Consider the following 16,486-nt stretch of genomic DNA (forward strand, 5'->3'; position numbering starts at 1 on the left):
AGTGTTTATATGAAAGCTGTCTTCCAGAAACAAACCCATGGAAACCACAGCTTGCGTTGTTAATATCCCATCTGCCTGGGAAGGAGTACTGTGGAAAGGGATCTAGGAGTTATAGTGGATTACAAGATAAATATGAGTCAACAGTGTAACGCTGTTGCAAAAAAGGAAACATCATTCTGGGATGTATTAGCAGGAGTATTGTAAGCAAGACACAAAAAATAATTCTTCAGTTCTACTCCGCGCTGATTAGGCCTCAGCTGGAGTATTGTGTCCAGTTTTGGGTGCCACGTTTCAGGAAAGATGTGGACAAATTGGAGAAAATCCAGAGAAGAACAACAAAAATGATTAAAGGTCTAGAAAACATGACCTCTGAAGGAAGATTGAAAAAATTGGGTTTGTTCAGTCTCTGGAGAAGCGAAGACTGAGAGGGGACATAACAGTTTTCAAGTACATAAAAGGTTGTTACAAGGAGGCGGGAGAAAAATTGTTGTTCTTAACCTCTGAGGATAGGACAAGAAGCAATGGGTTTAAATTGCAGCAAGGGCAGTTTAGTTTGGACATTAGGAAAAATTTCCTAACTGTCAGAATAGTTAAGCACTGGAATAAATTGCTTAGGGAGGTTGTAGCATCTCCATCATTGGGGATTTTTAAGAGCAGGTTGGACAAACACTTGTCAGGGATATGGTCTAGATCAGTGCTACTCAAAGTGGTGGTCTGCGGTCTGGTGCCAGTCCATGAGCCATCGGCTGCCGGTCTGCGCGCACATTAGGAAAAAAAAAAGTTGCCGGTCCCTCACATCAGATAGCTTGAGAAGCACTGGTCTAGATAACACTTAGTCCTGCCCTGAGTGCAGGGGACTGGACTAGATGACCTCTTGAGGTCCCTTCCAGTTCTATGATTCTGTGATCTCTTCTCTGCCCCCTTCCTGGACCCCTACTGCTGCCTGAAGGCCCTTGGCCCATTTTGCTTCTTCCCTCACAGATTGCTTTGAAAGAATGTTGCTTAAAATTAACTATGATGAACATATTTACACAGATAAGTCTAAGAGGCATGTGTTACACTCTCAACTTTGCAAGTTTATCTGCAGCACCTTTAAGGAATATTATTCTCTTCCTGAATGTGTCCTACCAGAGAATCTTGTGAATCTAGCAACTGTACTTTGGATATGTGACAATAGGGCTGCTGCCAGGAATTGCATCATGGTCTCTCGGCAGCAGTGGAGTCTTTTCTTTGCTACTGTTGTTACATGCTGGCCATATCGCAAATCAACTCTATTTCAGTGTTAAACACATTAGAACTCTCTACTTTCTTGTACTTTAAACAATTTTCACATCTAGTTGAATCATTGAGTTCAAATTCTAAAGATGAATGGGTCTCCAGAGCAGAATTAAAAGTTTTAGGAATCTCCTCATCAATGCCAGATACATCAAGAGGAGTTGGACATCTTTGGTTTGCTGTGGTTAAAGTGGCTAGTGCATCAATCTGTTCTTAAATATGAGTTACCAGTTAGCGTCTTGTTTCTGCGTCTTGTTGGGCATGGATGTTTCCAAACCATCTTGAGCTGTGTCTAATGTTATAAACTAAGCAAGATCAGGCCTAGTTAGTACTTGAATGAGATCTTCAGGGAACAACCAGGTGCTGCAGGAAGTAATGTTGGCAGTACAATAGATAGCACTCTTAATAGCACTGTATGATGTGCTGTATACAGTTTCATTGTCAGCCAAAGATCCAAATTGTCCGACAAATTGCTATGATTTTGTCTCGTGGCCTGTGTGTGTGTATGTTCCTGTATAGTAGGCCTGAAGTCTCTGCTAGTGCAGAGAAGATGATGTCAATTCTTAATCTGTTTTTTAGCTCCAAATTATGTAACGCCACCCTAAATTTGGTTTCCAAATGTCAGTAATTCAGCTAATCAGAAAACATGAAAATATGCCGAGGAACAATGACAAGCCACGGACTGATAGTTAATGTTTTAAACATGCCGTGTGTACTTTAACCATTCAAATTATATTCATAATATTTTAATAAGATTTTTAAGGGTTTCTCCCACTTCTTTAGAGGGGAAATTGTTTTGGAATATAACATGCAGTGGTTTGGAGGAAATTTGCTTGAATGAAGGAGTGGAATTGGGGAAGTATGTGCCAGGGGAAAGTATAAGATCACAATGGAGGTTTGACTGATTTCCTGCCTGAAGCATCTTCCTCTCAGTGGAAGAGCAGAGCATCAACCCCCTTCTTGCATGTTAGTAGTGATATGAATAAGATAAATTCTAACCACAAATATAGTTGAAATAACAAGTTGATACAATATCTCATTGCAGTGCTTTGATTGTGGGTTGTAAACTTACGTTGTTACTTGACTCTGAAAATACTGGCATTTCTTATAGTGGCAGCTAAATGAATACTTACACGGACGGATGTATGTCTGCAAATTCTGAAGGCTTTAATGAGTCTCTAAAAGAGTGTGGTGGAGGGAAGTAACTTCTATTTCTTTCCCAGGCCCATTCTAGAACTGTAATTATGAAATAAATCAGTAATCACGAACATCCATGTTAGACTTTCTTGGCTCATAGGATTCCAAAGAAGCTTCAGTTCTCCATTTATCACTTGGTATAGTGCTTAGTAAGCTACATAGCATTGTTTTAATGCTATCTGAACCTCAAGGACATATTTTATATATATATATATATAATGTCTTGATGATATATATATATATAGTCTTGATGACATTTGCTTATTTCTCTGCTAAATTCATCATCTTTTACTTTACAGCTTTGCTCTGTCAGATGAAGCATACAGATCCCTCAGGGACCAGGATAAAGATCAGTGTATTCTTATTACTGGAGAGAGTGGAGCTGGAAAAACAGGTAATATACAGCTTTGTCTTCTCCATGCTCCCCTCCAAAAATATGAGAGGGTGTTGGAGTTATCTCTTTGCAGTTGCTCCATGCAGTAAACTAATTGCATCATGATATGTGTTAGTGCAGGTGTGACATTGCATTGAGTGTTGTTGCATAAATGCAATTCCATTGTACTGGTGCGATGTCATGATATCGATGTGCAAATCATCCTTTTGGTGACGCTATATTGCAAAGGTCAAAATAAATTCAGGATTCACTTGCCTTGCAGAATACACTCCAAGCCTGTGAAAACTGGACCTCCCCTGCCCTTTTGGGATTGGTTGAAAACCCTGGAAAGCATTCACCAAAGCCTTTAAATATAGGACTTTTAATTTCATACACTATTTATATAAAAACCATAATGGTGATGGCTTTGGAAATGAAATCTCTCATGCTGTGCTCAGCTACACTTAGTACACTGGCAAGCGTACAAGATAACTGCATTTCTCTCAAGCAAAGCTGGAATAATTTGAGAAAATTCTCAGTTCATTGAAAAGTATGGAATTGTGTGGGGGTAAATGTCACTTTCATAACTGTTCACCTTGAAAGCTCATTTAAAAAAAAATCAATTGCATTATAGTCTCAAATAGCAATTTAATAGAGCTGCTGAGGAAAAGAAACAGCAGGTACAGAACACTTAAATTTGTTTCTACATCATCTGAGCGATTGTTTCTGAAGGCAGGAAGACTTATGGCTTATTATGCATCCAGTAAACAAAAGTAAAATTGGTGGAAAATTAAACCACCAAGTGTACATATTGTAAGACTGCATAGAGAGTTGCTTCATTTGGGGGACATAGGGTTGGAAGGGTTTTGCACCTTAGTATTCTTAATGTGCATTCTCAAAAGTTATGTCCTTTTCTTTATTGCCCCTTTTGTGAATCCTGAATGAGAGGCTTTGACATTCTGTAATTCTTTCCTTTTCCAGTTCTGTGATGGGTGGTCTACTGAGTAAATAAGCATATTAAAAATAATCTTAAATTCCCTTAAAACAAGTTCACTGCACAGTAGTTCAAACTTCATTAATAGTTGAAAGGAATTCTTTAGTGATATATATATATTGCTCCGGATTTATCCTGATGTCATCAGAAAGTGCACACTTACCCTAAATTACATTACATTCACTTATTTGCTGCTTTAGTTCGTTTTTCACTCAAAGCTTGAGTAGCCCTTCCCAAAGAATTTGGACTGTTTAGGGAGATTTGTCAGATCAGATAGCTGAGGAACACTTAGGCATGCAGAGTAGTCTCTTATTTCACTGCTGCACATCAGCCTGATTGTCTCAGCATCATTAGGAGCCTTTGATCCATGGTAAAGATCTTCCATTTCCTCACAGCTACTGTCCAGTTTAAACCTAGCTGTGATCCTTTAGGGGATGCCGCCAAGAAAAAAATCATGTTTGTCTCAGTAATTTCTTCCCTGCTGTTTCAAGTGGATCCTTTTGGACTACAATAACTGGAAGAGATTAGAGAGAATATTTGTTTATTTTGTGCTTTCAGCAGCACTTTGTGTGTAACTAGTTTCATAGCTTTCCCCTGTTGTTTTTGCGAAGGTCTAACCCAACAGGGCAGGGAGAAAAACTGATTGGCTCAGGAGATTTGGGAGGGAAGCATAAAACCTGAAACAACTCTTAACTTGTTTTGTTTTAAAACTGAACAGATAAAAAAGGGACACAATCATTTGTAATGCCCTGCTACTGCCTTCATACCATACAGAATGGGTGCTTTGTAAACAGAGAGATACACAGTACTTTATTCTCCACAGAAAGGCCTGACAGTTTTCCATTTCTTGTCTCCATTCCCCTCTACTGCTCCACTGAAAATGGCTCCTTCAGCACTGAGGGATCTTTTTTGTGGAGGATGGGCATGAAGCTCCAACTCGCGTGTCCTACCTCATCTGATCACTAGTCCAACTGCCAAAAGCTCTTTTTCACCCAGAAAGATTGCAAGCATTCCACCCACCCAACTCACGGGGGAGGGAAATTAGAGCCTAAGGTTGAGACTCTTAAGAACGTCCATGTAGAAACAGAATATCATTCCACTTAACACCTGAGCTAGGGTTGCCTAGGATTGTCCGGGAGTCTCCAGGAATTAAAAAAAATCTTTAATTAAAGATTGTCCTGTGATGAAACCTCCAGGAATACGTCCAACCAAAATTGGCAACCCTAACCTGAGCATGTGTTCAGACAGCGAATCTAGATTTAAATCAGTCTTTATCCCTTAGCTCATCAGCCACTTCTGCTCATACGTTTTCTATGACAGATTCATATTACTGCATTAAGTCAACTCTTTAGATCAGCCTCTTTTTAGTTTTTTGGGAAAATAAGTGTAGTTAAATAAATGGATTGCTTTCACCTCCAATATGGCTACCCTTTCCGATGTATAAAAGGTATTAATATGAAGTTAACATGTAGCATTGAAAAGACTTGTTCAACATTTGCTAAAAAACATCACTTGACGCTGATATCTTTTGGTTTTGGTTAAGATTTGGAGAATGATTATGCTGGTATTATTAGATCTATCAGAAGCCTTTCATACCATTGACCATGAGGTGGTGTCAACTGTCTTGTAGACTTGAGTGTGTGTAGTAGACAGGATTGTGTTGCAGATGTTTTGTCCTTTCTGAGATCTCTGTGAGAAGAATATTTGGACAGACAGGAGTATTTACTCTGGTGGCATTCTCATGGGTTTCCCCAACGTGTGGAAATATTCTTGGTTTTGTGGATTGCATTTTCTTGTACAAAGAGGATGTCTTGCTACTGCTTTTTTTGTCCTAATATTTCTAATCTGTCAAAGGTACTTGGAGACTTGCATAGGTTTTTCTCATATGTTGAAATAAAGTAAAAGTTTGGATGTATATCCAAAATTATCCAGACTTCTTTGGCTAGAAAGCTGATTGGGAGTTTCAATATGTTTCTGGTACATAGTGGGTTGAGGCAGACTGGAATAAGAGACCAAGAGAATAGCTTTTCATGTATTTTGATACTTCTGTTTTTATTCTAATCTGCAAGTAGGACATGCAGAAGCGTGTACATTTTTTTAAAAAAAGTACCTGAATTTTGTTGACCATCAAAGATTCAAGTCAGTTCTTATTTTTGCCCTAATTTGTTTGCCTGTCTGTACATCAGGTGTAACAGGGGAGACACTCAGAAAAATCAATGAGGAGTCCTTGTGGCACCTTAGAGACTAACCAATGTATTTGGGCATAAGCTTTCCTGGGCTATAACCCACTTCATCAAATGCATGGAGTGAAAAATACAGTAGGCAGACAAAGATGGGAGTTGCCTTACCAAATTGGAGTGGCGGTCAGTGCTAATGAGGCCAATTCGATCAGGGTGGATGTGGCTTATTCCCAACAGTTGACAAGAAGGTGTGAGTATCAACAGAGGGAAAATTACTTATTGTAATGACCTAGCCACTCCCAGTCTTTATTCAAGCCTAATTTGATGGTGTCAAGTTTCAAAATTAATTTCAGTTCGGCAGTTTCTCACTGAAGTCTGTTTCTGAAGTTTTTTGGTTGAAGAATGGGCACTTTTAAGTCTGTTATTGAGTGTCCAGGGAGATTGAAGTGCTCGCCTACTGGTTTTTGAATGTTAAAATTTTTGATGTCTGATTTGTGTCCATTTATTCTTTTGCATAGAGACTGTCCGGTTTGGCCAATGTACATGGCAGAGGGGTATTGCTGGCACATGATGGCATATATCACATTGGTAGATGTGTAGGTGAACAAGCCCCTGATGGTGTGGCTGATGTGGTTAGGTCCTATGATGGTGTCCCTTGAATAGATATGCGGACAGAGTTGGCAACGGGGTTTGTTGCAGGGGTTGGTTCCTGAGTTAGTGTTTCTATTGTGTGGTGTGTAGTTGCTTGTGAGTATTTGCTTCAGGTTGGGGTGTTGTCTGTAAGCGAGGACTGGCCTGTATCCCAAGGTCTGTGAGAGTGAGGGATCGTCCTTCAGGATAGGTTGTAATACTTGATGATGCGTGGGAGAGGTTTTAGTTGGGGGCTGTAGGTGATGGCTAGTGGCGTTCTGTTATTTTCTTTGTTGGGCCTCTCCTGTAGTAGGTGACTTCTGAGTACCCTTATGCCTCTGTCAATCTGTTCCTTCACTTCCCCCAGGTGGGTATAAAGACTGGGAGTGGCTGGGTCACTACAAAAAGTAATTTTCCCTCTGTTGATACTCACACCTTCTTGTCAACTGTTGGGAATGGGCCACATCCACCCTGATTGAACTGGCCTCATTAGCACTGACTGCCCCACACTTGGTAAGGAACCTCCCATCTTTTCATGTGCTGTATATTTATACCTGCCTACTGTATTTTTCACTCCATGCATCTGATGAGGTGGGTTATAGCCCGTGAAATAAATAAATTTGTTAGTCTCTAAGGTGCCACAAGGACTCCTCGTTTTTGCTGATACAGACTAACATGGCTAGCGCTCTGAAACCTGTCACTCAGGAAAATGGAGCTTTTTGTGGAGTGTTTATAAGGAGAAATGGCCCTGCTCTTTTTTAGCCTATTAAAAATACTCCAAATAGCCCCCAAATCCTGAAGAATTTTGTGAATGATCTTATTTTACACCTCTACATCTCGAAATATTACGTGTTTGCGAAGCCTTGTAAAGGCAAGCTGTGGTTGAAGCAGACGGTGTAACTGTCTGTGTTAGGGTGACCAGATGTCCCGATTTTATAGGGACAGTCCCGATATTTGGGGCTTTTTGCATCTATTACCCCTCCATCCCCTGTCCTGATTTTTCACACTTTCTGTCTAGTCACTCTAGTCTGTGTGCTAGAGTCTTGCTCCCGCACCGCAGAGGCTGGGGTGATGGCAATTGCTCTCCTTTCCATCTGGAATAGCAGCCTGTGCGCCCCTGTCCCCCACTTTCCCCATCATCCCCTCTTCCAATACTTTCCAATGTTGCTGTGGTATTGGCAGGGTTGGCAAGAGCAGTGTCAGTTGTAGAGGATACCTTCTGGAAAGAGCTATTGTTTCAGGCTATTGGCGGACTGGGGTAGGCATCACTGCATTGGTTTGACTTGGGTCCCATTTTCACGCTTTTCTTTGCAACCGGTGAGGGCTGGGAACCTTTGTAAAAATGAAAGCTGAGATTCTGCTGAACTCATGTGATTCCAGGAGATGAGGCCCTGGGCACAGGCCTGCCATACCTATCTGTGTCTGTTTGCTGAATTTCAACTTAGGGACAGAAACAACCAGTTAATACTAAGCAAATTTTGCTTAAACAGAAGAGCATCAAAATTCAAGGAGAAACCGTTTGTTTGTTCTTTGCTGAAATCAGACCCTTAAATATGTACCAGATCTTTGAAAGGAGAAAGTAAATGAGTTTTTATGATCATTGTATTGATCTGAGTGGGATTCCTGCTGTTAGTAATTATATTGTATTTAAAGTTGTATTAATGCATATCCTGTGAGTTACCCCAAATTGGGCAATCTTGCATCATATTAAACACTGCATACCTGTTTTAAACCTTACTTGCTCAGCTCCTGTCACAGCTGCTCTCTTTGCTAAACAATATTATCATAAGATCCAGACTATTTGTTTTATGTAATCTTTACTTATATTATTTGGATGGGTCATTGACACTGATTTGATGTTTACATAACTGGGATTTTAACAATTTCAGAACTTGTTCAAACTTGTTTATGTTAAAATTAACACAATGAAATTATGTTCATTGACTAAATTAATGGTTTGTATTCTGTAATCTGTTTTAAAATAGACTGCATTAATTACTTATTTAGACTTTTATAGCTACCGTTATGTGATGCGTGTGTACGTGTGTGATTTGATATATAATATGCAAAAGCCAAATAAATCTACTAAATCTAATGACTGACTGATTGATTTAGTAGTTTTATTGGCTTTTGCATTTTGCAATGTTAAGTCCCATTGTCCGTAGCCTGACATGTTGCAGATGATTTTTCATACTGTTAGCTTGTTGAGTCACTTTTACTCAAGCCGAATGGAAAAGAACCTATATATGCTTGGTTCACTAGTGTTCAGCATCGTTTTGCTTGGGTCCAGGCCATTGAAATCATTAGGTCTCAATGTGCTCACAGGGGTCTGAGTGCATGGGCCTCATCACACCATCAGGGCCTGAGTAGTATCAAAAAGAAAGAGATATGTGGAGGAGGATTGGGGTCTTTAACTCCTGCTGGAATGGTAAAAATGTTAAGGTACACAAGCCTGCATAATAACTAAAATATTTGCATAATAAATAAAATATTTGTGCCAGTTTTCAGGACTATTTCTCACTTTGATCTTTTTTTATCCTCTAATCTACACCCCTCAGAGGCCAGCAAGCTTGTTATGTCTTATGTAGCAGCTGTTTGTGGAAAAGGAGCAGAAGTTAATCAAGTAAAAGAACAACTTTTACAGTCAAATCCAGTGCTTGAAGGTAAGGATCTAATAATGCGTGTAGAAAATACATTGCTTCCTGTACTGCATCCTCCTACCAGGTCAGCTGGCTTTGTTATTTACAGTATCTGAAAGCATAGTTGGTGCTTTATAGGATTACAGAAATAAGCCTTACAGTTATTCAGCTGTGGAAGGTTCTTTTTAAATAGAACTATTTTTGTTTAAATTGATTCTTTATTGGCAATACTGAAAGAGTGGGTTTTTAGTAAGGAAGCAAATGAGGATGTCAGCTTCTGGGCTAACTGCACTTTTGTTCCATTCTGATTTCTTTGTGAATGTGTCTCAGGTATCTAGCTGTCACCTGCTAGTCTTTCACTCTCCGACTGCAGTCTGCTGTGATCAACCATGATTAACTTAGTAGATCTGCGTACCTTGGGTTCATAGCTCACGAAAGCGTCTGCTCAAATAAATTTGTTAGCCTCTAAGGTGCCACAAGTACTCCTTTTCTATCTGCAGTTTGTTTCTCTTAGGGAGCTATGGGAGTGGTAATGAGTGACCAAACAGCCTTATAAAGCCAAGTATTTATTTAGAACAAAAGGATTTTAGACAGGGTGATTTAAATCACTGGTCAGGAAAACTTGATGTAATCATGGATTTCTACATAAAAGTGCATTCTTGTTGGTTGTTATAACCTTAATATATATTCTTCACAACTCAGAGATAGATGTAGGTTTCATTTTTAGAAGGTACACACTATACATTTTTAAGTGATTTATTTAGAAAACTTTTCAGATTAGTTTTACAGCTATATCAGAAAATGAATGATTGTTTGGTTATTTCATTTACCAAAGGTAATTGAAGCAGATATTTATGAAGCCATTGGGAGGTGAACTATCTCCAATTCAACAGGTTAATCATTAATATTTGGAGGATTTTCTTGCCTTGCTATATTAGGAGGAGAACATCACCAGACAGACATTTAAATTGTTTTATTTAACTAAAACGACGACGTTATGTATTCTGGATTTTTTCTTCAACAGCAAACATATAATATTTTAACAAAACAAGCAAAACTTCCCATGACGTTGTTTTATTTAGGCAACCAGACCTTGCATTTCTTTGTTGCATTGTTTGCATTTTGCATGCATGCCTGTCTTACCCACATTTTACTTCATTAAAATATTCCCAAACTGGGTCTCTTTTAGGGCCTGCTTCCATTATAAGTTTTCCCTTCTAGTGAGAGAATGGTATGGTAGATCTCAAATCAATGAAGGCTACACTCAGAAAGACCTCAAGACTTCTGGAATATGGTGCTCAAACAGTTTCAGTTTTGTTTCTACTGCCTGTCCCTCCCTTCTCACATTTATCTCCAGACTTCTTCTCCTTGTCCAGATCTATTCTGCCCCCACCAATCTTCTATTCATTGAACTTTTTGAAACTTTGCGCTTTTAGAGAGAGGTAAGGGATTGACTGTGTACACAAATTTGCAGAGGGACAATAGGGTTCTCTCTCTCTCTCTCTCAACATTTTTGCTGTTAACAAGCACGTTCTCCACCCTGATTTCAGAGACAACAGATGTTAAAAACAATAAACCAGGATATATGCTTGCCTCTCTTTTCCTAAGGCTTGCCTGTCCCTGGATCTGGAGAAAGATCTAACTCTTTGACTTCTCTGTAGAGCTGCTCACTGTGTCCACCCCTGTTCCCCTGATAGCCCGTCACAACTGACTCCCCCAGCCCTCTCCTGACAAGGGCTTTTTAACTGTTCAGTATTTTTTTGCTCTCTGGGCTCCTACCCTGGGAAAGCAAGACTTGCATCTTCCTTGGAGACATAGGGAGCCATGAAGTTAATAGTTTCGCTGTTGTGTTGTAATTGCTGCCTCCCCCTACCCCCAAGAGTTTGTTTGAAGGTTGCTTATCTAGATTCATTGTCTTGTCTCCCTGCTAGCCCTTCCAATGGCCCCCTATTAAGATAGAACAATACATTCATACAAGGAAGTGTTATAGTCTAATCTATAATAATTTCACCTTGCTGACCAGATTACATGCAGTGTTCAAGTTATTTTCTCTCCGTATTCTTTAATTATTATGATATAATTCCGTGTCCATCAGTGGGTTCTCTTTTTGCAAACAAAGTGGGATTCTGTGTATTGAGGCATTATGGAAAAAGGCATGCAAATGGAAGTGAAGGAAGGAAGGGGACATAAAATTTACTATGGGAGGGGAATAGGAAATGTGCTAAGAGATAATGAATGTCCTCTCACAGGCAAGATCTGTCAGTGTACCATGCAATGGTCCTGTTAGTGCTGCTGAAACAGTATCTGGTACCAAGTGGGGTTAGCTATCCACCTCTTCTGGGGGGTCAGGACCTGCCGTTTGAGAAACCCTGACTTAAAAGTATGATGTTATATAATCATGATGTGTATGGGCACTTCTTGCTTCTTTTGAGAATTTAGCATTGCTGTTTGTGCTGCCTGTTGCTGTGTTGTCCTGCTTTTGGTTGCCTTCCTGTAAAAGAGAAGAGACACCATATCTTCCCATGATTAACAGTAATCATGCTATGACCAAGTACCAGCTGCTGCATTTTAGATTTTTTACAATTTAGATCATATTCTATGCCTTTATGTGCAGTTGCATTTAAACTAAGCTGTAATGCAAGAAAATGGCAGAAATATGTTATGTTTGCATAAGTTATCTTACGGGAATGCTCTGCTTTTTAACTATACTGCTAATGTAAATTAACATGAGAAACAGTGAATTTAGGAGAAAACTGTCTCTGATTCTTCATAATGGAAAGTTTGTTTTTAGTTCTGTGCATGATTACAAATGAGTCTTGTGTGTAGCACTGTATTTAATTATATGTTTGTTAAAAAGGTGACTTATTCCACTGTATAAAGTTGTTTTTTTAAAACAGTTCTGTCACTTTTAACCCTGGCCTCCAAGAGCAACAAATTCTGTCTTTTGGCTCCAGTTCTTTGACGCAGAATAGTCTCTCCATGCAAATTTGTTAAAGCTGAGAAACATATATTTTTTCACTCAGTGTCAACTTTACTTGAGTACTGAAAGTATAGATATATATTTTGTGACAAGTTAGCTCAAAGCCTTCTGCAATGAGCACGAGCACTATATTTCATAATAGTGAGTGACACACTTCCATTTGACAAACATTTTACAGGATGAAATCTAATTCCTTAACTTGCCCTACAGTTTATTTTGAGTTCATGTTGCATGCACGTTGTAAGCTGGTAGTTGCCAGGCATAGTTCAAAACCACGTTGACAATAATGTTGGGAAAGTTTTTTCTTCACTGGCTCTTATTGTTAGAAAACTTCAAACTAAACTGATCTTTATAAATCCATCTTCAGCAACTGATAATGATGTCTCAAACACAGGACAGTGCTTTGTTTTCCATCAGGCATCGATTTGTTTATTTTTGTTTTTGCATAACATACAGTCATGACTTGTTTTTTAGTATTTAAATGTTTTTACCATGTTTCATTTATTTTTTGTTCTTTCCTACCAGCTTTTGGAAATGCCAAAACTGTAAGAAATGACAACTCTTCTAGATTTGTAAGTATATGTACAAGGCACAGAAGATCGTACATATAGTGTAAAGGAGATAATTCCTATCAAAGTTTAGAGTGTGATAGATTTTTATGTAGTTACAGAAGCCTGGGCAGTATCATGCGTGTCTGGAGTAGATGTTCTAATAGGCATTATTGCTCATCTGCAGTATATTTTTTAAAGTCTGTGTTAATTAAGAAAACATTTAAGTGGACTGTGTCAACTTGTTCCAAACCAAATTTTGTCATGTCTTGAAATTCTTAGAATCTATTGGTATTTCCTTAAATTATGTCATCGGACCTTCTCCTTAACATGGGACATAGAATTTCTCCGAGCCCATGTAGATCCTTCGCTTACTGCTTCACAGCAAGCTTTTAAAACTTACTCCAGCACCAGCTGGTTCTCCAGAAGGCAGGGGTTTGTTGCTGTGGAGGTTAATCCCTATTCTGAGGAGGAAACAAGTCCATCAGTCACTTCCCAGAATTTCTAAGGCTTTGTAGCAAGTGAGTAACCCATGTGGCACTGTCTATCTTCCTTTTAGAATCAAACTGTACACCAGGAGGCAAAGGGCCACTTGAAATCCCACCTGACTGGTGGGTAAGTACTTGGGCAGCTAGCCTGAGTGGCTGCCGGTGCTGCCGTGGCCACGCTGCCATTTTTAGCAGACTAGCTTAAGCATAGCTACTGTGTTTCTATACTCTGTACTGGGAAGCACCCTTCTAGCTGCTGTGTAAATATAACCAGACATCCAAAAACTATCCTTTTTATCAGGGATAGGAGGCCTCATCCCAGCACTGTAGGTTTCTGTAAACTCAGTCTGCCCCATGGGGAATGGCACGTAGCTCTCATGCTCCCTAATTACCTGCATGCATGTGGGAGAGTCATTTCATTCTAGAGCTAGGCTAACTCTTGCTTGGTTAGTGGTTTTGAGCAGAAGCAGAGGGATCACTTGGATAAGGGATCTTTCTCCATCTGCATCTTTCACCTCTGGAACTATTTAAATAGACCAAAAGGAGTACTTGTGGCACCTTGGAGACTAACCAATTTATTTGAGCATTTAGTCTCTAAGGTGCCACAAGTACTCCTTTTCTTTTTGCGAATACAGACTAACACGGCTGTTACTCTGAAACCTTTAAATAGACCAACATTTCTGCTGAATACTTTAAACTACCCCACACCCACCATAGGAGCTAGATCTGTGGTAATTTGGGACTTGCACAGCCGAGAAAACAGATATTTCCTGTTAGGTGAGACCTGTAAACAGCAATGACTCTTTTTCAGAGTTGTTGTTATTCCCATTATATAATTGATCTTCCTAGTAAGTAGATGAAAAGACAGTATGTTGGGAGGAACTTGGTTCTCTTGTCTGCTTATGTTCCTGAAGTCGAAGTCAGATTCTATTCCTTTGTTTGCCCAAGGCAAATAATATTAATGAAGGATTAAAAGATTTTTTAAATCATCTTCAGCACTAAGGGAGGGCAAGTATACTTTTGCAAGCATTGGTAGGTTTTCATGACATTTTTACAAGGCTGAACTTGAATCCCAAAAGGGGAGAGGGTGTTAGATCACCTTTCTTTTTCATCTTATGTGAGAAGCTTTTCTTGTAAGAAAGTAATGACCATGTCATTTGAAAGGAAAACATTTTTGTCATAGCACTACTTATGAAGCCAGCCACATTGCTCTGTGATGTACAGCATTTAATGTTTCATTTGACCCAATAGAACATTTCACCTCTCCCTTCTGAATAATTGCTTAATTCATGATTTGTTGTGACTCCTGTTCTACAAATGCATTTAGTCTCCTGGTAAGAGTTTTTGTTGCTTTCTGACTTTAACATAAAATTAGACTGAAAACCAAAATATGCAAGAGAGTGCTAAATTTGAGAGTTGCCACTTATCTGGCTGGACGAAACATAATTATACCTCAGCTAGATTTGATGCTATTCCTGACACAGTTGGTTGCCTAAACGGTCATGTGACAAGGAGCATTGTGCTATTTATCAAGTTAATCACTGCATGATATCATCTTCCCTCTTTCTTTTTTTTCTTTTTTTTTTTTTAACTCTGCATCTTTAATTCAGATTCATTTTGCAGGCATGAAATTTCTACATGTGTTTACTCTTCAGTTTTGCGATGAATACCACATTAGCTGTTCTGGTTTTCTGTTAGTAGATTTGTACTCTGCAAATAACTTGTTAAGGAAAGATTTCAGCATAAAACCAAATGTGAAACTTGTTAGGATATAGATATTCAGGCCTGTCTGTAAAGGCCTATACTCTAAGAATTTAGGTGTATTCTTATCGCTTAGCTAGTTATAGAGGTATAAAAGAAAGAATCAAAATCACTGTCTGCCGGCGTAAGGTCCTTCTCTTACTGTGACAGACTGAGGTCCTGTGCTTAGGCTAAGATCTTTGGCTAAGCAGCAGAGGCAGCCATAAGCTGGGAAGCGAACGGTCACATCCTCACATTCCAAACTAGTCACATTGAAATAAGGTGCTCTTGGGCTGTTAGGCACTATCAGGACAGGATTGTATTCCTATCACCTCCAGAGAAAGGGAAGTGCCTAGAAAATGTAAAAGGAAACTTAGTTTGGTAGCATCCTGTCTGGCAAGAACTCACTTATCCATAGCTGGGATGTGAAATCCTCACTTCTGTATTGTTTTGTCATGATCATTCCCACTTTGCTATTGTTTGTCTGTATAATCTCTGTCTTGGTTCTGCGATTGTTCCTGTCTGCTGTATAATTAATTTTGCTGGGTGTAAACTAATTAAGGTGGTGGGATATAATTGGTTAAATAATCATGTTACAATATGTTAGGATTGGTTAGTTAAATTTCAGGAAAATGATTGGTTAAGGTATAGCTAAGCAGAACTCAAGTTTTACTATATAGTCTGCAGTCAATCAAGAAGTGGGTGGGTGTGTAGGGGGGAAATGGGAACAGGGAATGGGGGTGGGGAAATTGGAATCATGTTTTGCTAAAGGGGGAAATGGGAACAGGGAATGGGGGTGCAGAAATTGGAATCATGTTTGGCTAAGGGCAGGAATGGGAACAGGGACACAGGTATAAGGCTCTGTGGTGTCAGAGCTGGGAAGGGGGACACTAAGGAAGGAAACTGGAATCATGCTTGCTGGAAGTTCACCCCAATAAATCTCAAATTGTTTGCACCTTTGGACTTCGGGTATTGTTGCTCTCTGTTCATGCGAGAAGGACCAGGGAAGTAAGTGGGTGAAGGAATAAGCCCCCTAACAAAACTGTATAGGAGCTGGCGACTGGCAATAAATATTATTGCTACTAATAAGCTGGAACTAAATATTTGGAGACCCAAAAGACTGAGCACCCATCCCCAAATTTCTCTTAGGAGCTGAAAGTAGAAAGCCACAAAGAGGGTGTGTCGACACAGCAGTGTAAGCCCAGTGTTCAAACTCAGGCTCGAGCCTAATCCCCCTTCCTTCTACACACAAAATCATGCTAACCAAGGGCTCAGACCCAAGGTGCCAGGACCCACGGGGTGGAGGGTGCGAGCCTCAGTTAAGCCAGGATGCAGGGTTCAAGCCCTATTGCTTGGCAGTGTAGACACAACCCCACTGGACTTGTGCTCTGGGTGTCCGCTGAAAGTATCCCACAATTCCATGGGCTGACTTTGAATTCAAA

General features: G+C 39.6%; 1 protein-coding gene across 7 annotated transcripts in view; it reads left to right on the top strand.

Annotated features, from left to right (window-relative positions):
* The window catches only part of MYO1B (myosin IB), a 180,269-nt gene that overhangs the window by 86,530 nt on the left and 77,253 nt on the right, over positions 1-16,486 (top strand). For 6 of the 7 annotated variants that reach the window (XM_073306214.1, XM_078847999.1, XM_073306213.2 and 3 more), the window contains 3 exons: positions 2,772-2,866; positions 9,208-9,312; positions 12,794-12,840. In XM_073306214.1, the coding sequence (XP_073162315.1) occupies positions 2,772-2,866; positions 9,208-9,312; positions 12,794-12,840 (247 nt within the window). Of the gene's footprint in view, positions 1-2,771; positions 2,867-9,207; positions 9,313-12,793; positions 12,841-16,486 lie in introns of those variants that run through there. The other variant, XM_073306220.2, reaches the window with a different exon arrangement.

Source organism: Lepidochelys kempii, chromosome 11, assembly GCF_965140285.1.
Source record: "Lepidochelys kempii isolate rLepKem1 chromosome 11, rLepKem1.hap1, whole genome shotgun sequence".
Taxonomy (NCBI): Eukaryota; Metazoa; Chordata; order Testudines; family Cheloniidae; genus Lepidochelys; species Lepidochelys kempii.